This window comes from Pipistrellus hanaki (assembly GCF_964339955.1).
Source record: "Pipistrellus hanaki genome assembly, chromosome: 16".
Lineage (NCBI taxonomy): Eukaryota > Metazoa > Chordata > Mammalia > Chiroptera > Vespertilionidae > Pipistrellus > Pipistrellus hanaki.
In genome coordinates this window covers 9,317,402-9,340,411 of record NC_140518.1, presented here as the reverse complement: position 1 = coordinate 9,340,411, position 23,010 = coordinate 9,317,402, and the positions used below count along the sequence as shown (strand labels likewise).

The following is a 23,010-nucleotide window of genomic DNA, read 5'->3' as shown; positions in this document are numbered from 1 at the left end:
CGGGATTATGGCACAAAACCTAAGACATTTAAAGTACAGGCTGAAGAGTATCTTGAACATGTCTCATGGTGGGTGGTTAGAATATAGCTCTGCATGAAACATTATACACTAGTACAAATATTATAAAGTAATTCTAGTTTTCTTTGGGAACTCAAGTTTTTGGTGAGTTTTTTTTTTTCAGATTAACTTGGATTTAGGATTTAGCTTTAAAACAGGAATTAGTTTAAGAATATATAAGTCAGATGTCTTTGTATTATAGGAAGAAAGCCAAGGAGTTAGTCTGATACAAGTCTTGGGAACAAGACTTTCAAAGTAGTGTAAGTACTGTAAGACGTCATTGCCATTCATTACATAGAGGGTTTTACTTTTCCTAAGTGCTGGTTAGTGAGCTTAAAAACCTCCAGAACAAAATGGAGTGTGCTTACCAAGAGAACGAATGTATAATGCGCTGTTCATACATTTGTGTTACTCACAAGTGTAGATATTTGGTTATAACATCCCTTCCTATTGTTCATTTTGCTACGTGTACTGTAGTCTCAGTGCCAACACAGAAGAAGAAGAGAAGAGTAGGAGGTTACTGTCCAATTCATCTAAGTTAAAAGAGCTCTGAAAAGGCTCAAAAGTCATCCCAATAACCTGACCACATCCTGACAGTTAGAAATCCATTTCTTCCTTTTTTTTTTTTGTCCTATCCCTTCCTCTTATCCTTAAACCAAGAAAGAAAACAAAAACCCACAACCACTTCAGGGTTCTCAAGTGGTCAATTTTACATCAAATTCCTGTATGGTTTTCTGTTACTCACTGGGTGTGTGTTGAGATTTGCAATTGTGTTCAAGATTTTTGGAGATATATTTATCTGGGAGCAAGGGGTTATATTTATTTCTTTTTTTTAATCTGAAAATGCTCTGCAGGTGAGACTGGTAATGATATTAACTGCTGTTGGTCTCTCGGTTTGACCTGGAAAGGAAGATCTTATTGTGTTCTTTCATAGCAAGTCTCCCGTCCTTTCAAAGCAGCCTTGAAATGTACAGCTCTCCTTTTAAATTTATGATTATTTTGTTTGTTCTTTCACTTGTGTGGGTCTCTTGAATTTGGCACCAGTTCCACGATTAAATGGATTCTTTTTTTTTCCCTTTTACACTGGCCTGTTGTGGTGTTAATGGGCAGAAGCTTTTCCCTTTGGGTATCCTAAAAAATAAATATTTTTTTGTAAGTAACTCTGTTTATAAAAATAGTTCTGTATTTTTTATGCTAAGTGATAGGTGGATTTTAACAAATGTCTGGATGAATAAATTTGTTTCTTCAGTGTTCAGCTCTTTAAAGAGAATATATTCTATCAAGAGTGCAAAGAGCCGGAACCGGTTTGGCTCAGTGGATAGAGCGTCAGCCTGCGGACTGAAAGGTCCCAGGTTCGATTCCGGTCAAGGGCATGTACCTTGGTTGCGGAAACATCCCCGGTAGAGGGTGTGCAAGAGGCAGCTGATTGATGATTCTCTCTCATCGATGTTTCTAACTCTCTATCTTTCCTCTCTGTAAAAAACCAATAATATATATATATATATATATATATATATATATATATGCAAAGAATTTTGAAATGTGGTACAGGTGACAGGCAGGTAACTGAGTTTTCACCCTTCAGGTTGGACTAACCTGTTAGAATAATAAGCTGAGCACTGCTCTTCAGCCATGTAGTTCGTCGCTGAAATGTGCTGTACTCCCGATGGGAGAATAACTGTCATTATCACACAGGCACATTCCCACTATCAATGTGAACGTGTCTTGGAAGGTCTCAGGGAATCCTGTGTCCGTTTTTTAATACATGAAGCTTTTCTACCTGCCTATACATGGAGGCTCTTATTTCATACATTGTGTGGAAAGATCATTTATGTAAAATGACGGTATTTATTTTACCACCATTTGCATTGGCCTTGGTTTTCTGTCTCACGTGATCTACAGTGGTGTACTGCAGAAAGCCAACAACAACATAGGGCCTCTCTGTGTTCAGCTGTTGTGGGTGTCCAGGAACCTGCCGCGCAGGGTCTTCTGGTTGTGGTTTGCTCTCAGTGGCTGTTTTCTCTCATTTCTGATACAGACCCATCCTGTCTCCACTTCCTGGGTCACAGTGGAACTGGAGCGAAGAGGAGAGGAAGGCAAGAGTTGGGTGTCAGGAGCCCAACTCTTAGTTCTGAGGTTGTTTCTGTGACACTGGCTGATTCCAGTGAAGATTCCCCTAACGATGATCTGACACTTTCTCTCTAAGTTGTCTTCCCCCCAAAATGTTTGGAATTATTTTCACACACAACCCCCAAGCCCCAGATGTTACAAAATGCAGCCATGACCAACCACACTTGGAAACCTCGATTTGATTTCTTTTATGGTATCACTATGCTTTTTTTTTTTTTTTTAAATTTGGAAAATGATTCAGGACATTTCGTCTCCTTGGGACTTTATTTGATGTGATGATTCTGTTGAAAATGAGCTGGGTGCGAAGCGGGTTTTTATCATCACACCACGTGAGTCATTCTTTCTTTGGAAGCCGGATCTTCTCCCCACTGTGCAGCCCCAGCCCGTCTCCCCGACGGCAGCGCTCGAGGGGCTGATAATGAAATGCAGTCCTACTTATCCCGCTCGGCAAAGAGCTCAGAGAAGACAGAGAAAATCAATCCCACAGGCACCTCCCCAGCGCTGGGCACCCATATTTAACCCCCGCGCATTGCAAACGGAAATGAGATAGCTCAGGGTTTTCGTTTTTGATTTACACAAGGCGTCACCACCGCCTGGGCAATGGGGGTGTTTTATGGACCAACCGCTGACCCGTCCGGGAAGCTCTCAGCCCGTCGCCCCAGGTCCAGTTTGGCTTCTTCATCTTTCCTCCCGAATGCCCAGCGGTGTTTTCCGTAGTTTTGGTTCTTTAGGCTTCAAAGAATGCCCTTTCCAGGGCCAATCTTCCAAGAGAAAAAAATGAGTGTAGGGAGCAGACAGTTTGTAAAGGAAAGGCCGCTCTCACTGGAGTGGCTAGTGAGGAGTTGGCAAAAGCCAAGAAAACTCCACCCTGATCCTATTGCTTTGTTACGAAATTCCCACTTGAAGCGACTCGGTCTCCAAGAGTCCAACTGCAAATTATTTTATTACAGACACATAGTAAGGCGACCAGATGTCCCGCTTTTGAACAATTTGTCCTGCTTCCCGCGGCGTTTAAAAAAGTCCCGATTTTGGGGAAGATTCTTTTTCTATCGAAATAATCATGTTTCAATTCTTTCCAAAAGCGGGACATCTGGTCACCTTAACAGAGTGGCTTATGTAAGATGCACGGTCATTCCATGTTCAAACTCAGGCGCCCTCAAGTTTGTGAGCCTTTTTGAGGTTCTCATTATAACTTACAGAAAATTGTATACCCACATAATCTCCAATTAGCTATTTCCTTAAGTCAGTGGTCGGCAAACTGCGGCTCGCGAGCCACATGCAGCTCTTTGGTCCCTTGAGCGTGGCTCTTCCACAAAATACCACGTGCGGGTGTGCACGTACAGTGTGACTGAAACTTTGTGGCTCATGCGCAGAAGTCAGTTTTTTGGCTCTCCAAAGAAATTTCAATCATTGTACTGTTGATCTTTAGCTGTGTTGACTAGTGAGTTTGCCGACCACTGCCTTAAGTTACATTAGTGAGTGTCTCATTTGTGAATTCTGCCGTAACTACAAAGTCCATTTGCAGTTTGGTAATTGAGGCCTTCCACCATGTCTACCAAATGCCTTGGTTCCTTTGTTAATGAGAGAACTGAGATATAAGAAATTAATCCAAGTAACAGAATTAATAGAAGATTATAATTTAGAATGTAGAACTTCCAATTGATTGCTTGGTTTGCTTAGCCAAGCCATTGGAAAAAACATAAGAATGGGCATCTTTCAAAAGGTTATTGGTTTAAAAGAACTGTAGCTAAATATTGAAGTTTAGTTCATTATATATGCATGCTTAGGGTTGGAGTGTACTGATGTCTGCAATTTATTTTGGGATGCATCAAAAAATAAAATGGGTGGGTAAATATGTAACAAAGCAAATAAAGCAAAATGTGAATCAGAGAGTCTAGGTTATAGTCTTTTTTTCTTTATCTTTTATGCATATTTGAAAGATTTTATAATGCTATAAGGTTGCAAAAACATTATTTGTTTCACTTGGCAGTTCAGAAACCATAGACTTCATTCACTGTGGTTTCAGAAAACCATAGACTTCCTCAATTTGGAAATGTAATAAACATATTTGTGATTATTTTAGGACGATAATTTTCTAGAAATAATATTATTTTTGGATGAGTGGGGACTAAGGGGTAATCTTCCAGTTTGTTATTTCTGACATAGCTAACTTTAAGTGGCCAACTTTTATACTTCTTTAAAACTTCCAGGCCGGCAATTATTGAGAGCTGAAATTTAATTCAAACATTCTGCCCAGGAGATCCTGAAATTTTGATTTTTTTTTTTTAAAGGAAAGGCAATTTCTGACTTTCCCCATAAATTTGATAAAAGGAAAGCTAATATGAGATTGGTACTCCGGTAGGAAATGGAACTCAATTTTACATTTTTTAAATCATTTTATGGCATTAAAAATGACAGAGGTTAGAAACAAAGCTCTTATTCTTTTATTGAACTAGAATTGAAAGTGGCAGAAAATCATTTTGGCCCTAGTGCAGTAAATGTTATCACTAAAACATGTTCAGGGGATATTAGGGTAGTCTCTCAAGCACCGGAGACAAAAGTTCACAGAACAAGAACTGATTTTTCTGTCCTTATCTTGAAGTTATTGGATGTCCAGGAGATGAAAGTATCTTAGCTCTGAGAGGACAGGGATGGAGTATGTGTTGAAAATGATAATGTCTCCATTCTGGAGAGAGGTGAAATGGAGAAAATATGGTGGGATGGCGGAGTTCACAGGGACAGGGGGGGCTGAGAAATCCAGAACCAGAGAAAATGAAGACTTGTGCAAAATGGTGAGCTGACAATGAAAATGGTAAGAAAGCAACCGATAACTGTTCATGAAAAGAACTGTTTGAAGATTTCGTTGAACCAGTAAATTAAACTGGAACTGTCAGCAGCTCCTTTACTCGGAGAATCTGGTAGGAAAGACATTTTAAGTCCACTTGGGAAAAGCCAATCATTTTTGAGTGCGCAGTTATTCTTTAGAATTTGTGTAAACGGAGCAGGTTGGTAGGCATATGTTGGCTGATCCTGTAATGATTAAAATTCAGAATAAGTAAGACTCCTGTGAAATTGAGTTTTCAGGTTCCAGCGAGTGCTCTATACTGCCATATGGCATAACGGGAATTAATTGCTCTTCCCAGTCTCTTATTCTTTTACTGAATAGCCAGGTGCCTGTTTGAAACACGAGGCTCCACAGAAGTGTTTAATCACAGGAGGTAGAAATTTTTAATCATGAAAGCAGGGTGTGTAGCTAGAAGGAAGAACCCTCCCCCTTTTCTGAGGTTTTCTACCCCTCCACCTTTTTTTTTTTATTAGAAAAAAAATGAACGGATAGGAGAGTTAGCAAGGAAAAAAGGGAAAATTCTCCGGATTTTGCAGGTCAGCGCAATAGAAAAGGTAAAGCAAAGGAATCTCTTGGGCCAGAGTCTTTATCTCCTTGATACTTCAAGTGCGGCTGTGGACCAGCCATACCAACATCACCTGGAAACCTGTTAGAAATGTGGGCTCTCGGGCTTCAATGAATCAGACCCACTGACTCAAAATCTGCATTTTAATAAGATCCCAACATTATTCCACATGAGCATTAACATTTGAGAAGACTGCTTGTAACACATACTTAAAAAAAAAATCCTTACCCGAGGATATTTTTTCCATTGATTTTTTATTTATTTTTATTTTTTTAGATGGAATGGAATTGGGGGAGGGGGCGGGGAGGAAGAGGGAGAGAGAGAGAAACATCAATGTAAGAGAGACACATCGAGTTGTTGCCTCCTGCGTGTGCCCCAACCCAGGGGATCAAGCTTGCAACCCAGGTACGTGCCCTTGACCAGGAATTGAACCTGCAACCGTTCAGTGTAGGCTGATTCTCGAACACATACTTTTAAGTTCATTTAAATTCCGTTTCTCAGAACTGAACACACATCTCTGGAGATTATAAACTCCTCAAAGGCATGGATCATCTTATATTCATTAGAGGAAAGTTAGCATGGTGCTGCCACATGCTGTGAGCTCACTGATGTGAGTTGAGTGAATGGATTGTTACAAATGTGTTTTTAGGTCCTAGGCTAAAACTTAAAAGAAGAGACTCTCTTTATTAGGAAATTTACTGTTCTGTAGCCAGCCCCACATATTCTATTCCAGAAATAGTATTATTATTATTATTATTTTATTTTTACTGAACATTCGAGGGGCCAGAGCCATCTGTAAAGATGGTGTCCGTTTCTTCAGATTTATCCTATGATAACATTGCTCTCATTTGGTGATAAAAGGTTACAAGACTGCAGACCGTGTGTTAGAATTCTGTGGGAGTATGGATCCCAGTCATTCCAGCCATTTTTGTTCTCCATCCTCAGCCTTTGGTCATCATCCTTCCTGTTCAGCTTTGTGCTTCCTTGTCTCCACCATCTCTCATCTTTCCCGATGACCTCTCCTCTAATCCTTTCCCTGTGTTTCCTAGGATCTATGTGCGATTATAATCAAATTTTACTGTATTCTCAACCTCTTTTCTCCCTCTCTGCCTAAGTAAAACAGCTCTTCCGCAGGATACTGTTTTGCTTGAAGTAATCTTAAACAGAATTTGCTCATTTCCCAGAAGTGCCGTTGGCACTCTTCAAGCTCCTTGCTGCCACTTTTAGACTTTTGCTATTCAATCTTGTCCAAAACCTCTCCCCTGTTGAGAATTGTCTATGTGGCTTTTCCATTCTCTGTCCTCTGTCATCTTTTGAGTTCAGAGTCCCTCCTAACACTGTCTGAGGACTGAAGCACTGACTTGCAATTGTCATCTTCATTCCACTATTACCACTGCCCCCAGACATCCTGTCTTTCTTAAATTCAGCTTTTCCTTCTCTATTGCATCTCTCCATTCATCATATAAATGTGCTCAGATGTCTTCTCATATTAATAAAAACATTACATCCTACACAGCGATTCCCTCTAGCTACTGTCCTGTCTCTGTGCCCCCCTTCCCCAGAATTTTTACCAGTTTACTTACAATTTTGCAAAGAATGCAGGACAAAAAGGATTAGACCTAGAAATGGCCATTACCTATTGGAACTTAGTGCTTAATGGAAGATTTAAATTCTTAGGCTTATGGGAAAATTTTTTTTTTGTTGGAATATTATAAACAAGCAATATCAAAATAAAAAAAGTTGGAATCTTCTTTTAGACTTCAGTACAGTGACTGCAGATGACATGTCTAATTATGAAGAAGAAGGACCATGGTCTGTTATTTCTTCTTTTCTTTCTCCCTTCCTTTCTTCTATATATATTTTTATTGATTTCAGAGAGGAAGGAAGAGGAAGAGAGAGATAGAAACATCAATGATGAGAGAGAATCATCGATTGGCTGCCTCCTGCACGCCCCCCCCCCCACCTCAACTGGAGATCAAGCCCGCAGCCCGGCATGTGCCATTGACTGGAATCGAACCTGGGACCCTTCAGTCTGCAGAGTGATGCTCTATCCACCAAGCCAAACTGGCTAGGGCCAGACAAACTTCTTGAAATAAAAGCCTAAACTAGCCATTTCTATTTTCCTCTTCTGTGTTTACTCCTCAGTTGCCAGCTCTTTTTCTAGCAAGTAACTCTCTCATTGCCACATGCAGGTAACACTGTTCAGTTTTTGTCTTATTTGGTCTCTCTGCAGCCTATGACACTGTTAATAGTTCCCCTTTCCCCAAAAAGTTAAAAAACACACCTCTCCCTGTTAATGCCTATGACAATAGTTTTTTCCTAATTTTTCTCCTTACTTTAAGTAACTGTCTGCAGGAGGCAGCTGAATGATGTTTCTCTCTCATCAATGTTTCTATTTCTCTCTCTCTCCCTCTCTTTCAAAAAATCAATAAATTTTTTAAAAAAACGTGAATTCTCAAGGTCCACTCGGACCTACTAAATTAGCATTTCCTGGATAGGGACCTAGAAATCTATTTTTAACACGATCCCAGGTAAATCACATGATGTTTCCCTGTTAGGACAATTCTAGACGGGCACCCCCAGTTCAGGAATAGACCGTGTCCCATTTCTAGTTGTTGGGACCTTGGAAAGCATTTTTTTTTTTTTTTAATAAAACAAAGTAATGGGTATTGGTAACTTTTCTGGGCCGGCTTAAAAAACCCATTAAACCTTGTTAACAGATTTGAAATATAGTAAATATAATCTTTAATTTATAAACCGATCACATTTCAAAAGCTGAAGCATAAAAATTCAGATCTTTAGAATGTATTTTCCTATAGACATCAAGTTCTAAGAAGGGATTAGGTTACCTGGCTGTCCACAAAGGTTTATTACATCCTCAACAAACCGAAGCCAGCTGCAAGGTTATAAACATGCAAGGTTATAAACATGCGCTTGGCCTCCTCAAAGCCAAGATATTGAGAAGGAGAAATGATTTGTCTTTCTTCTGTGGGCTTAGTTATTAGCCTTTCAATGAATTCAGTTCCATTTTTATAATTTGAATAATTGGATACCTCCATGTAAAGGTTGAATGATGTCTACTGTAGGAATTGTACAACAAAATAAATGGGAAAGAATGATATTTTAGCATCTAGTCTTGTACAATTAGGAAAAAAGTCAAGTTGAGGGCTAAACTGTGAAATAATTTAAAAATGATTTCTGACTTTGTATATATCTCAGTTCTTAACTGGAAGAAACTATACACATAAAGGTAGGAGGTTGTTTTTTTTTAAAATTTCAATAATCCATTGTAGCTCTTACAGTGGTTACCAGTAGAAGCCTACTTTCTGGATTCTGTTTTTATATAACTATTCAGATTTTGGTGTAGTATGAATGAATGAAATAATATTATGTCTTTAATTAGGATTCTGTTGTTATTTTTCCAATTAATCTATGTCAGTAGCTTTAGCATTTGTATTAAATCATTTTCTTCATGAAAGCTTTTAATGAGGAAACAAATTGATTGTATTTATATATTGGATTCTTGCCACTGCGATGTGTATTCAGTCGTGTCTTTTGAAGTATATTTTTGCCGGTCATTTTGTGGCTAGTCTTTGAAGCCACGCTTTGGGGCGGGGGGAAGGGGAGATAATTCTTCCTTGGGATGAAGTTTTTAATTCAACAAAGCTTCCTTATTTTTATTTATCTCTACTTGCTTTTCTTCTTCTTCTCCTTTTCCTTTTATTTTCTTTCTTTTCCCCCCATTTGCCTCTGTGTGAGTAACTTAGAGGAAAATTATTTCTCTTTGGGATAAAACCCACGCCCCATGGCATTCTGGGAGAGCTTGGCCTTCCGCCTGCCTTTTCAGCCTCAACTCCCATCCCTCCCCGAAACGCACCCTCATGCTGAACTCAGCCAGCTGTTCTGTTTCTCACCGTCAGTTACTTACTTAGCAAGCATTCACTGAGCATAAGCTCCGTGACACGGGCCCTTGAGGGCTCAGTCAAGAACACTGAGAGACAAGAACCTTGTAGTACCATATGACAGGTGTTGCTGAGAGGTGTGTACATATGTGCTGTGGGAGCACCTACAACTGGAGAGTGAACTGAGCCTCCAAGGACCATCAAGGGTTTCCTAAGAGAATTCAGGGAGAAGAGTGCTGGCGGGTAGAGCAGTGACATGTCACAGCAGGAGGGTGAGCAGAGCAGAGGAGGACCTAAGGTTCAAGCAGGAGAATAATAAGACAAGGTTTGTACCTTAGGCCATCAGAATAATGATGGTATTAATGACACAACAGTGGACATTTATGGAAAGCCTGCAGGTGCCAGACCTAGTGCTTAGTTCTTGCATTATCTCGGTTCGTCCTCCCAAGAGCCGTAAGAGACAGGTACGATTATTATTTCTATTTTAAAGATGAGAAAATGAGGTTGCAGCCAACTTCTCACAGCTAAAAGATGGAGGACCTGAGACTCCAACACAGACCTGGCTGCAAAGACTTTGCTCTTCAAGGTCACTTCCAGTTCCTTCTCCATAATCATGGAGGAGAATGGGTTAGAGAGGAGCGAAATGGCAGGCAGACCAGTTAGGAGGTTACATTGATCTAGGTGAGGCATTCTGAGGGGTTGAATGAATTCAGTGGCTGTAGAGATGGGAGGAGATAAAAAGTATGAAGGGAGTAGAATTTACAGATCTCAGTGGTTGGGTGTACATGGAAACAGAAAAAAGAAGTAAGAATTATTCGTAGGTTTCAGTTGGGTGTATGAAGATGTCAACCACTGAAACAAGGAACATGAGGGTAGGGAAGGTTTGTGACTTGTGGGACAAAGCATAGTCTTGAGAGAAAAGAGTAGAATAATAATATCTCCTGTTTTTGATATTTTAATTGGTTGTTAAAAGTATTTGTGTGCAGACACCATAGTCAAGTCTTTGGCCATTTGTTTCTTCCCTGGCCAGCCTGAGTGAGCTCCATGACATGACCCTCCTGTCTTCTCTTACTCTCTTGTCCTTTCATCCCACAAGCCTAGAAAAATCCTGACCTTGGATCAGTTCAACTGTCCACCTTTTATGCTCTTATACTTGGGCAGCTAATCAGTGCTGGAGCACTGATTATATGATTGGATTGCCACCACCATAACCCTTAGTTGCCAACCTCAATGGAACCCTTCATAATGCCTCGAGATTATATTATATGCCCCATAGCAGCAAGCTCTCCAATTTTCCTCAATGTTTATTTCCCCTCAAGTCCGTAACTGTCTTTATCATTTCACTTTGCATTCTAACATGACAGCATACCCTACTTCACAAGATAAAACAGAGGGTTTCAGGTTGGACCCCACTCGGAATCCAGCCCTGTTCCCTCCTCTGCCACCTGCTCTGATGAATCTGGATCCCCTCTGCGTCCTGACCCCCCAACCCTGCTCCTCCTAGAAATCTTTTATCATCTGATCCCACAGGCACCCTCAGCAGTCCTCATCTGCAGGCAGTGAGACAGGTTCTGGCATTAGCCAGACCTGGGTTCTCTAGCCCCAATGTTTACCCTGTGCATGTTTTGGGCCAATCACATCACTGAACAATTTGAAAATTCCAGCCAAACTGGCTCACAGCTCAGTCTTTCTGTGCTTTCAGAAATATCTGGCAAAGTGTGAAGATTTATTAATGTTTGAGAGAATGAATGCAGTCTTCCCAACTTGCGATATAGAGGGCATGTTGTCATGTTAATGTTGAGAAATCCACCCTGCCTAGATGCGTTCTAAGAACCAGTCCAGCTTAATATATATATATATTTGGTCTGTAACATTTGCTCTCAGGTAAATAATGTGATCATGTTAATAACACAGAAAATATCAAAAGAATTTTTAAATATCACATTTTCAAACCTGCCTCTGATTCTGCACAAGATAAACTCCGGTAGCTCCATAGTGTAGACTTTTAAACTTCCATGGTGCAATCAGATACTCTCTCCATGCTTCATTTTTCTCATCTGTGAAGTGAGGGGCTGGATTGTATGACCTTCAGTGTCCTTCCAGCTGTAAAATCCAGTGAGTAGGTGGCTGCACTCACAGAGCCATACAATTATCTGTTATTCGCTAATCAGATAATTAGGAGGTCTCTGTGGTCCAGGAGTAGCTATTAACCCGAAGCAAGCAAAAAAATAAAACAAAACTGGGTTCTAAGCATCAACAGTGACAGAATGACAGGGCAGGAGCCAAAGATAATGCAGCTTAAAATATGGAAACCAGCTTGAGTGCTTTGTGTGTGTTGCTTTGTTTTCCCCAACAAACAAGTTTGGAAACAAAAGATATCTCTGACTCTTGTCTTGATGCTCTATTTCCAACCTGCCTCCAAGTCTGTTATCAAATCTCTTGTTTCTCTTGCTCTTCAGGAGCTTCCTAAACTGCCTCTGGCTTCTCTCCCTCCCAGTCAGGCTGCACATTTCTGCTAGGTTTTATCACAGCAGACATCATTCCCTACCCATAAAAACAAGCAAACAAACCAATCAGCCCTGCAGTTGCTCCCTTTTATCTACAGAAAGAAAGAAAAAAATCTAAACTCTGGCCTGACAAGGTCCTTTATTTTGCCACAGTGGACCTGGCTGGCATTTTAAAAATAGTTCATTGAGTTACCTTTGATACAGGGAGTATGAGTATTGTGTAGACATATAACCAAAATCTGCAGTCCCAATGCTAGAGAGTAGAGGAAGAAATATTAAGATGTTGGTTTCCAGTGTTGAGTGAACGGATATAATCACTGACTAATCAAGAAGAACTACCCACCCAGCCAGAGTGAGTGGTCAGTGGTTGAGCGCTGATCAATTAACCAGGAGGTCATGGTTCGATTCCCAGTCAGGGCACATGCCTGGGTTGTGGGCTCAGGAGGCAGCTGATGGATGATTCTTTCATCATTGATGTTCCTACCTCTCTCTCCCTCTCCTTTCCTCTCTGAAATCAATAAAAATATACTTTAAAAAAAAGAAGATCCCCCAGATTTCTTACTGTTAGCATCAGAGCGGATGTTCAATTGATGATAGCAGGGATTTTATGTAGTTCAAGTGTTATAAAAGGTTCTAGTGGGAAATAGGGTTTTATTTATTTTTAAATTTTATTACTTTTTTCAGTGTCTTGGAATAAACTTCAAAAAATTTTTAGTCACGGCTATTACTGTCAACATCAGATAATATTGCTTATTTAGCATTTAGTAAAAGATTAATTGTGACTTCTAGTTTGTAAGTAAGAGAACATTATGTTGCCTTCTGGAGTAGGTTTTTAAAATGTGTGGCTGGCTATAGACTCAAGCCTACAGAAATGTTACCTTTCAAAAAAGAACAGAGAAGCTTTTTTTGACAGGTTCTTCTATTACTTTAGTTAAATGCATATTGTCTCTTATTACCATAGTGTTTGTTATTTACCACCTTAGATTTACACATCTCTTCATGTGTAAATGTCTCATAATTTAGACTAGATTGTAAGCTTCTTGTAGGCAGGCACCAGGTCTTTTCACTTTTTTTTTTTTTTTTAATCTTTTCACTCTTGATAAATTAAAGGAACTGGGGCTAGAGGGACACCAGCTCCCCTACAAGGACCTTCCCAATTCCTTCCCAACTCTTTCTAAGGCTGGTATCCCAATCCCTGGGTCCCAGGCCTCTGATGCCTCCAGTAAGGCTTCCACCAGATGGAGCTCTTTTCCCATTTCTGTTCTTGAGTTGTCCTTGGCCATATTACCCTGGTCACTTGCCCAGGCCTTCTGTGAGGGAGGATGGAACACTGGTAGAAAGACGATTTGAAATCAGGTAAATCTTCTCAAGTGAGAAAATAAACTACAGGAAATATCTATAGTGTACAGATGGCTAGCATTGTTCAGGAAGCCCATTTCGTTGACATTAATCAGTCTCTGCCATATGCCTTGCTGCTTAAGATCAATTACAAGGGTTTCTGTGCTCGTACCCATTTGCCGCTGAAGTGCTTCTCAGCCAGGTGTCCATTTGAGTCCTTAAGATTCCATTCCTAATGCCAGAATAATATTCAGTATGTGTCTTTGCCATCTGTTTGGAAATAGCCATTACCAGAGAATAGATGGTCAAGAGGGAAATAGAAGATGTCTCTGAACATGGAGTATTGCAGACTGCCTATCCATTTACAAAAACTGGACCTTAAACTTGGACATCCCTAAGACAGCAAGAAGAGATTTGACTTTGTCTACCAGGCAGCAGGGAATATCTGATGAGTTTTAAATTTACATAAGTCACAGATGAAACAACGCTTTAATACCTTAGTTGCAAAAAAGTTTCATCTAGATGTTCTAGATTTATCACATTACAGATGTTGGCCTTTCTAGGGATCTAGAGTTATAATGCCATTACAACCTTGTTCATCTAACCCAGAGGGTCTTCTCGTTTTGGAGGGAGAGAGTTATTGATATATTTCAGAAATCTAATGAAGTTTTTGGACTATTTTTCAAGAGAAAAGAAAATACATATTACTTTTCACTTATAATTTTAGGAAGTAAGAGAACATAATGTTTATCTCCCAAAGCTCAACTATGGACTGACTTCAAGTTAAAGACCTCTGATCTATGTATCCTCTGAGAAAAGGTTGTCTGACAGAACAATTATATTTTTTCTTAGTACTTTTTTTTTTAAATGTTACAGCCAATTGAAAAATAGTTAATATGGAATTTAAGAGCTGTGCTCTGGAAGAAAGTAAGACCTGGGTTCAAATCTTGGTTCTGCCACTTAATAGCTACATGACTTTTGGTCAAGTTTCTTGACCTTCCTGAGTCTCAGTTTTCTTATCTATAAAATGGGAATAATAATGGTACTGACCTCATAGGGTTGCGATGAAAATTAAATAAAATAATACATGTAATATATACATACATATCTCAATGTTTATATTAAATATGGAATATGCTAATTTTAAAACTATAGTTAGGAAATAGAATTATTTTTCTTCCTAGATATTTCCAACATGAGGATAGTTACAGTTGATTGTTTTACCTCCTTAATTTATTATTAGAATACCTATTCTGGAACTAGTTGCTAGGATTGGTAACTTGTTTGCCTTATTTGCTAGCTGTGTGATTCTGGGCAAGTTATCTCACCTCTTGATGCCTCAGTTTCCTCATTTAGAAAATGAGCATAATAATAGGGTTAGAGTTGAGGGGGGAGTAAGTTAATATAAGAGAACTGCTTAGAACAGGGTCCAACAATGTGTTCAAGATATCTTAATATTGTTATTATTACCATAATTATAACAATACAGTGGGTTCATTTTATTTGTTGTACCTTTCCTTAAACTAAAGCTCAATTAAAGGGGATTGAAGGAAGGGTGAAAAGATAAAGGGGATGGAAAAGTACAAACTTCCTTTGTAAAATGAATAAGTCATAGGGATGTAATATATAGCATAGGAAATATAGTCAATAATATCATAATAACTTTGTAAGGAGACAGATGGTTATTCTACTTATCGTGGTAATCACTTCATAAGGTACATATATAAATATTATGTACTTTATGAAGTTGTACACCTGAAACCATTATATGTGTCAACTATACTTTAATAATAAAAGTAAATCAATAAAGTTCAATTGAATCCTCTTTAATTTAAAACATGTATTACAAACTTTGCCTTGCACGTAATATTTAACCCTAAATGTTCAAGACTATTTTGTAGAGTAAACTTAATGTTGTGGATTTTTATTCTTTCATTTTTATTTTTGGAAGCAAAATATGTATTGATTTTGATTGAATGTAAAAATAATCACCACTATGGTTTCAGCATTTTCTCTCTGCTCATTCTGTACTCATCTTTTTCTAGTTTCAAATCTTATTTGCATGGGCCTGATAATGTTAAATATGACTATTACAGAGGAGTGATAGCTTCCCCTTCACTTTGAAGCCAAAGCTTCAAAGAGAAGGTTAAAGAAGTATTTGTTATCTATATGCACAGGCCTGATTTGAAATTCTCAGAGGCTTTTAGGATAAACACAACTTTGTGTGTGTGCGCATGCGTGCGCACACGCTTTGCTTTCATATATTTCTAATGTGGTCTTTGCATTTGGGTTCAAAAATTTTAGTTTCAGACTTTTTGGGGTCTCTGGCTACAGGATAATTGTTTTCAAAGTGAAGGATAAAAATTAGAAGATTTTGGCAGGATTTGACTAACTGCCACCTAAAGGGTGTAGAATTCTCTTTCCAAAGAATGTGATGGAATCATCTTTCAAAAGAATGTGATGAAGGCAACCCATAGGCTATGTTTAACAAGACAAGATCAAGACCTTAAGAGTGTCCAGCAGAGAATAATCCATGGCTGCTCCACTGAGGGATGAGGTTGCTCACCTTTTGGCCTTGCCTTTTAGAAGTATCCTCTGTGACTGTGTGTGTGTGTTAATAGGCTTTCTTTAGGGTCGTTACTAATTAATCCTTAGAGTAAGAAGAGAGAGGGAAAAAGGAGGTAAGATAACAGGATAATTTTGTAACTTCTGAAAAATAAGGGAACTAACATTCCACTTCATGTCATCTCACTTTAGTTCTACGTATGATTTTTATTGGCAGAAATATTTCATTACAGTATTATCAAGAATAAAGCAGATTCTGCTTTTTAACATCAAGATAAACCTACTATATTTGATACTGTTACATCTAATCTTTTTTCAAATATAATCAGCCGTCTTAAGTCACAGCTATTGGCAGAAGCACTAGTGTTAGTGTCTGTGAACCTAAAACATTTTCCTAACTAACAAGAGAAGTCGGAAGGCCAGAGGCACATTATGTGGGTGGAGGAGGGGACTGAAACTGTGTGTGTGAGTTGGAGTGGGGCTTATGGAGGAGAGAGGACAGAAGAAGAGGCTGAAATCATCAAAAACATATTTTACTTAACAATTTGCCAAGAGTTGGTCTTTTAATTGCTGTTGCATGGCTAGGATTTTTGTGGGTAATACATGAGAACATTGGTCAGCAAAGTTCCTGCTGTTACCAGTACCATTAACATTTTGGTGTGCACACACACACACACACACACTCTCACGCACACACACACATGCTCACATGCACACACGAACTTGCATATGCTCACACCCTAATTTCTCTTTATATTGAATTAGAAGTTGGTTAATGATTGGAATCAAAGGCTTGGGCGGTGCCCTGAAAGAAGATGGAAAATAGGGGAAGATGGCAAATTGATCAGGCCTTTAAAAAAAAAAATTTTATATATATATATATATATATATATATATATATATATATAAAATTGATATTTTACAGAGAGGAAGGAAGAGGGATAAAAAGCTAGAAACATCGATGAGAGAGAAACATCGACCAACTGCCTCCTGCACACCCCCTACTGGGGATGTACCTGCAACCAAGGTACATGCCCTTGACCGGAATCGAACCTGGGACCCTTGAGTCTGCAGGCTGACGCTCTGTCCACTGAGCCAAACCGGTTTCGGCTGCTCAGGCCTTTTATGAAGAGCTTGGGTAGCTGTATTTACAGAAAGGAGTTTTATGGAAAACTCCTCACAGTGGCCGCAGGTACGGTGGCGCTGCATTGGCTGCTGGTGGAGATTGGCCCATCATGCCAGTTCCTGTGTGCACGTCCCTACACCCACACGGCGCCTTCCCGGATGCTACAGCTTTACATTGTCCACCCCTTTCTCCTCTTCTTCCCTCTTCCTTTCCACTGCAGCTGCCAAAGCTGTCTTTAACTCCCTGCCATCTAACCCAAGCATCTTTCCTTTCCCCTCACCTGATTGCCAGCCCAGAACTGTTCCGGGAAAGGAGAGGAAAAAGAAAAGCCAATCATGAGGTTTCCTCTCCATCTTCTCTTTGTCGTCTGATCATTTCCCACGGATTCATTACTGGATCATGGCAACCTCTGCCCCCCTGATTTCCTTCCTCTCCATTTTCTGAAATTTTATCTTATTAATAAGTAACCTAGATACTCACTGAGCTAATGTTTCTCCCTAAAGTGGTCACACATTATTTCAGTCATGTATGTACTGAAGATACACAATTATCACCTATGCCCTTCTGTTAGTCTTTTTTTTTTTTTTTTTTTTTTTTTTTTTTTTGGCCGGCGTGGGGAGGGGCAGGTAATGGATTCTTTTAAGAATTCGATAAAACTGTGACTCTCTAGCCAAGGAGGGGGAATGCTCATCTGCACATATAACTCTCGGGAGGTCAAGATGAAGTTAAGAAATATCCACTCTACTTAGTGGTATGGGAGGGTCACTACGTCCACAGCAAGAAATAACATGTGGTGATTGTAAGCGAGATTGGACTTTGTTGAGAAATGAGTGGGAGGTGAGGAAATAAAGAGATCGAACTAAAGACAAACTTTTGAAAATGTCACGGTGATGTGAGGGAAAAGGGAGACAGCCAGGAAGGAGGGATATTAAGAGGGTGAGGGAAGGCTTGCCTTATTTTTATATTAACATAAATGCTGATGGAAAGGGACACGTGGAGAGGAAGAGGTTGATTATAAACAAGAGAAAATCAATACAGAAATCGTGTGAGCTTCCTGCGAAGGCAGGAGGAAATGGGATCCAAAACACAATAGACTTTGGTGGGTAGCCACCATGTAGAACATCGTTTTGGAGGGAGGGGATGCCATTTAGATTCCAAATAAGTGACTTTATAATGATCCTACCACTGCGGTCTCATAGGTTTTAAGGCTTTAAGGGTTGCTAGTTTTGCCAATCATTTCCCAAAATACAAATAGGAGATGGCAGGAGCCTTCAAGAGCCCCAAACTTGGCTCAGATACTAAAATGTGTGATGACGTTGTCAGTTGCTCATGCTTGACCTATAAGATTTAAGAATCATTTAGGCCCAGAAGTATTTGAGAATGTGTTGGGGGTGGGCGTATTGGAGGTGCCACTGGCACTCGATGACCAGGACCAGCGATGCTGGTTGTCCTATAATACACGAGACGGGTGGTCACAAGCAAAGCATTGTCCTGCTCCGAGTCTGTAAGCTCCTATGAGAAACCCTGGTTCATGGCTAGCAAACCTCTTAGGACAGTGGTCGGCAAACTGTGGCTTGCAAGCTACATGTGGCTCTTTGGCCCCTTGAGTGTGGCTCTTCCACAAAATACCACAGCCTGGGCCAGTCTATTTTGAAGAAGTGGCGTTAGAAGAAGTTTAAATTTAAAAAATTTGGCTCTCAAAATAAATTTCCATTGTTGTGCCGTTGATATTTGGCTCTGTTGACGAATGAGTTTGCCGATCACTGTCTTAGGACATTTCCAGCAATGTGGGCAAATTTATCTAAGGAGTTATAGTGAGGTGAATGCCGCTTTCAAGCCTTTGAGAATCTTTCAAGTCCCTTTGGTTCTTGTCAAAGTGGGTAGTGGCTCTGGCTAGTTACTGACTACTTAGCAAGCGTTTTGGACTGGATGCTATAGCTACCGTATGCCAACCAGATTGGGAAATACAGGTTTGACTCACCTGCATTCTTTTTCTTGTGTTTTCCAGGTACTATTGGGATTTTCAGCCCCAAGGTGAGTGCTCTGACCAGTTATGGTTTCACCCTAAGAATGTGGAGACGGTATTGTTTACTTCTGTCTCTTCTGAAAAAGCTTCTCCGCAGATGGCACTAGCCATTTCTGAGAAAGTTATTTTTTTAAATTTATTTTTTATTTTTTAAAAATATATTTTATTGATTTTTTTACAGAGAAGAAGGGAGAGGGATAGAAAGCTAGAAACATCGATGAGAGAGAATCATCGATCAGCTGCCTTTTGCACACTCCCTACTGGGGATGTGCCCGCCCTTGACCGGAATTGAACCTGGGACCTTTCAGTTCACAGGCCGAGGCTCTATCCACTGAGCCAAACCGGTTTCGGCCATTTCTGGGGACGTTAGCGGAGTGTTGAATGGACCTTCATCCAGCTGGGCCCCCTGCCCTTCCTTGGACGCGTCATCTTTCTGAGTGGATCGGTGCCAGGTTACTTTATAGAGCTAAAGCTCTAAGATGCCATTATTTCTTGAGCTTTGGTAGAGACCAACAAGATCCACTGGCATTCAAATGAAATGGTAGCCACGTCCATCATAAAAGCTTTGGGAGGGCTCCAGCTCGGCTGATCCTTCGTTTGCTCCAGAAATAAATTGCAGTGCGTTGCCTCCTCGATCACAGTGCTCTCCCGGCAGCCGGCCTGTCTGGCAGGAGAGAAATGTCAGAGACGGAGCGCGCTGAAATTCCCACCAGAACGGTGTTATCACATTTTAATACGGGCCTCGCTGCAGCCTCGGAGCTTCTAATTACTTCCAAATCATTGTTTTCCTGCCTTTGCTTGATGAACCCAGCAGCTGGCATGATTCTAAAAAGTACAACAGACAGCTGTGTGCAAGATTAAAAAAAGGAAAAAAAAAAAAAAACAGGATTGGAACACATTTTTAAAAGGTTCAAAATTAGAATATATATATTTTTTGAATTCCAACAGTTTGAGGGGATGTCTTTAGAGTATGTGCCTCCCTTCTTTTCAGTATTCTGGTTGAGAATGTCAGAAACATCCCTGTGAATGTTAATTACCTTATCTTATTAGAAGTACAGACTTTTATTTTCTCAGAAAATAATAGATCAAATTTGCAACTAGTTTATGAACTATTTTGCGCTATAACTTTTTGATCAATTGTAAACTTTCCCCATACTTATTCAATTTATTTATTTTATTTTATTTTTTATTGATTATGGTATCACATAATAGTCCTCACCCCCCCATTCCTACCCCAAACCCCTCCCCATGTGTGCCCCCACCCCCCTGTTGTCCGTGACCACTGGTTAGGCTTATATGCATGCATACAAGTCCTTTGGTTGATCTTTCCTCCTTTCCCCCACCCTCCCCTACCTTCCCTCTGAGGTTTGAGAACCCCATACTTCTCATTCTTTTACTGTCACTGTATCTCATCTCAGTGAACAGATAGGCCTTAAAGAAATTTAACTTGTGCATGATGATACTAGTTTTATTAAATTTTTACTTTTCCTAGCTCATACTTTGTTTTCATATATTTCAAGTTTTTTTTAAAAGCAAACTTTAACAAATGAAAATATTATATATTTCTTATCTTGAAATTCTTAACTTCATTTTTTTCTTTTTTAAAATTCCTTTATTGATTAAGGTGTTACATATGTGTCCTTATTCCCCCATTACCCTCCCATCCCCCCCCCCCCCCCCACTCCTGTTCTCACCCCCCTGTTGTCTGTGTCCATTGGTTAGGCTTATATTTTTAAAGCTTCTTGAGTCTTGTAACAAAGTCATACATGATGTATGGTTATATGGTGTGTGGTACCTATATATCTCACTGTCCTAAAACATTAATGGCAAAAACATAGGTTGAGAATAGAACATTATATGTAATCCTGTAGCAGTTTGCTTGTAATATGTGAATATGCTATTCAGGGAATGGCCCTACAGTTCGGGTTTAACAGATGTTAACCAAAATCCACAGGGGCCAGAACATGAATGTGAACTGGCAGAAACGAATGGAACTGCGAGGGTAGAATTAATTACCTAAAGGAGAAATAAAGAATTAGTGTCAGAGATGTGGGATAATAATATGTTGAGAAGAAAAAATAATTTTGGAACTTAACATAAGAGACTATCTGGAGCTGAAAAACAAAGGGCACATCTTACCAGATGCTAATAATAGTGGCATGGCAGTCACCTTCCGCACAGGGCCATTTCTGCACAGCCTTTCTCTCTTATTGAAAAGAGTTTATTTAGAACAGAAAACTATTTACCTCTTTTTTTCCCCTCTAGTGTTTTTATTTTTATTTTAAAAAAAATAAACCATTATTGTTCAGATTATTACAATTGTTCCCCCACCCCCATAGCTCCCCTCCACCCGGTTCCCACCCCACCCTCTGTCCACCACTCTCCTCATCCATAGGTGTACGATTTCTGTCCAGTCTCTTCCTGCAGCGCTTCTATCCCTTCCCTCCCCCCCAAGAATTGTCAGTCCACTCCCTTTCTATGCCCCTGATTCTATTGTATTCACCAGTTTATTCTGTTCATCAGATTTTTTTATTTTAGCCAAACCAGTTAGGGCTAGTTGTAGTTTTGAAGTGGTTGTGCAAGGCAGCAATTTCAGGTGTTTACCTATGCCGCCATCTTGGTTTCTCACATAGCTATTTACCTCTTGACTGTGGTTGAATATATGTAGCAAAATCTTTGCTCATTTGGAAGTACTAGTAAATGTAAAGAACGATCAAGTAGCAAAACCCATTGTCGTGTGTTTTGCCCCCAGCCTTGCTCTTACCCCTAAGGCATACCTTTGGAGCAGGGGAGGGAGAATATCTTTTACCTTGAAGCCCTTTTCATCAAGTCTTAGCTCACTGTGTGCGTCAGAAACTGGTAGAGTGGGTGGGCACAGGTCTGTATGAGGTTGTAAAGGTCGATTTAGGATTATACAAAGAAAATGAATATGTAAAAAATAGACCAGCTGGCGGAAGACTTTCTAAAGCTCTAGAAGACAAGGTGGTATTGAGAAGGGAGTAAGAAAGGACAGAAATGATAGCCCCAGACTTTTTTAGCATCTTCTATCTATGGCAGGATCTTCTGTGTAGGAATGTGAGGGGGTGAATTTTATGAACTCTGCACACCAATGCACCTGTGTGCTCTTTAGGATATTTGGACTAACCCAGAGTCTGGTGCCTGGAAGGAAAACGGTCCTTAATTAGAAAAGATCCCTTATTTATAAAACCCTTTCGTAGCACATGTTTAAACATATGTTTATGGTGATGATTCTGCACAATGTGCTGAAAGAGTAACCTTTAAATAAAGATGCTTGCCCAGACATGGAGAAAGATTGCAAGCAAAGTTTTTCTTATCAATCCCAGGTTTAATGTGCCGGAGGAGTAACCACTGCCTAGGATTAGGGAGGGTCTTATCCCTGTTTTGGAAGAGAAACATGCTTGGCAGAAAGAGCACGAAGGTTGAGGCTTGCCAGACCTGGGTTCAAAGCCCAACTGTACTATTTAGCTAAAGGTCATTTGAGCTTAGCAAGTTGCTAAATTTCTCTGATCCTCAGCTTTCTTATCTATAAAGGACCAGACACTGGGCTAAGTTCTTTACATGCATTATCTTATTTAACCCTCAGAACATCCCCACTATTAATATACCCATCGACAGATTTGGAAAACTGAGGCACAGAGAGGTTAAGAGGCTTGTTCAAGATTGTTCCTCTCAAGATTTCAACTTTGTCAGTCTGATTCTATAATATACATTTAAATATATAGAAAGCATGTATTAATATATAATTCATATACCATAAAATTCACCCTTTTAAAGTATACATCAATGGTTTTTACTTTTTTAATTTTTTAATGTATTTTTATTGATTTATGAGAGGAAGGGAGAAGGAGAGATAGAAACATCAATGATGAGAAAGAATCATCAATCGGCTGCCTCCTGCACGCTCCCTACTGGGGATCGAGCTGCAACT

At 39.7% G+C, this 23,010-nt stretch overlaps 1 protein-coding gene across 4 annotated transcripts in view; it reads left to right on the top strand.

Moving 5' to 3' along the window:
• SKAP1 (src kinase associated phosphoprotein 1) overlaps positions 1-23,010 on the top strand; it is a 256,811-nt gene that overhangs the window by 17,081 nt on the left and 216,720 nt on the right. For all 4 annotated transcript variants that reach the window (XM_084863580.1, XM_084863583.1, XM_084863582.1 and 1 more), the window contains exon 3: positions 19,044-19,069. In XM_084863580.1, the coding sequence (XP_084719706.1) occupies positions 19,044-19,069 (26 nt within the window). The remainder of the gene's footprint in view (positions 1-19,043; positions 19,070-23,010) is intronic.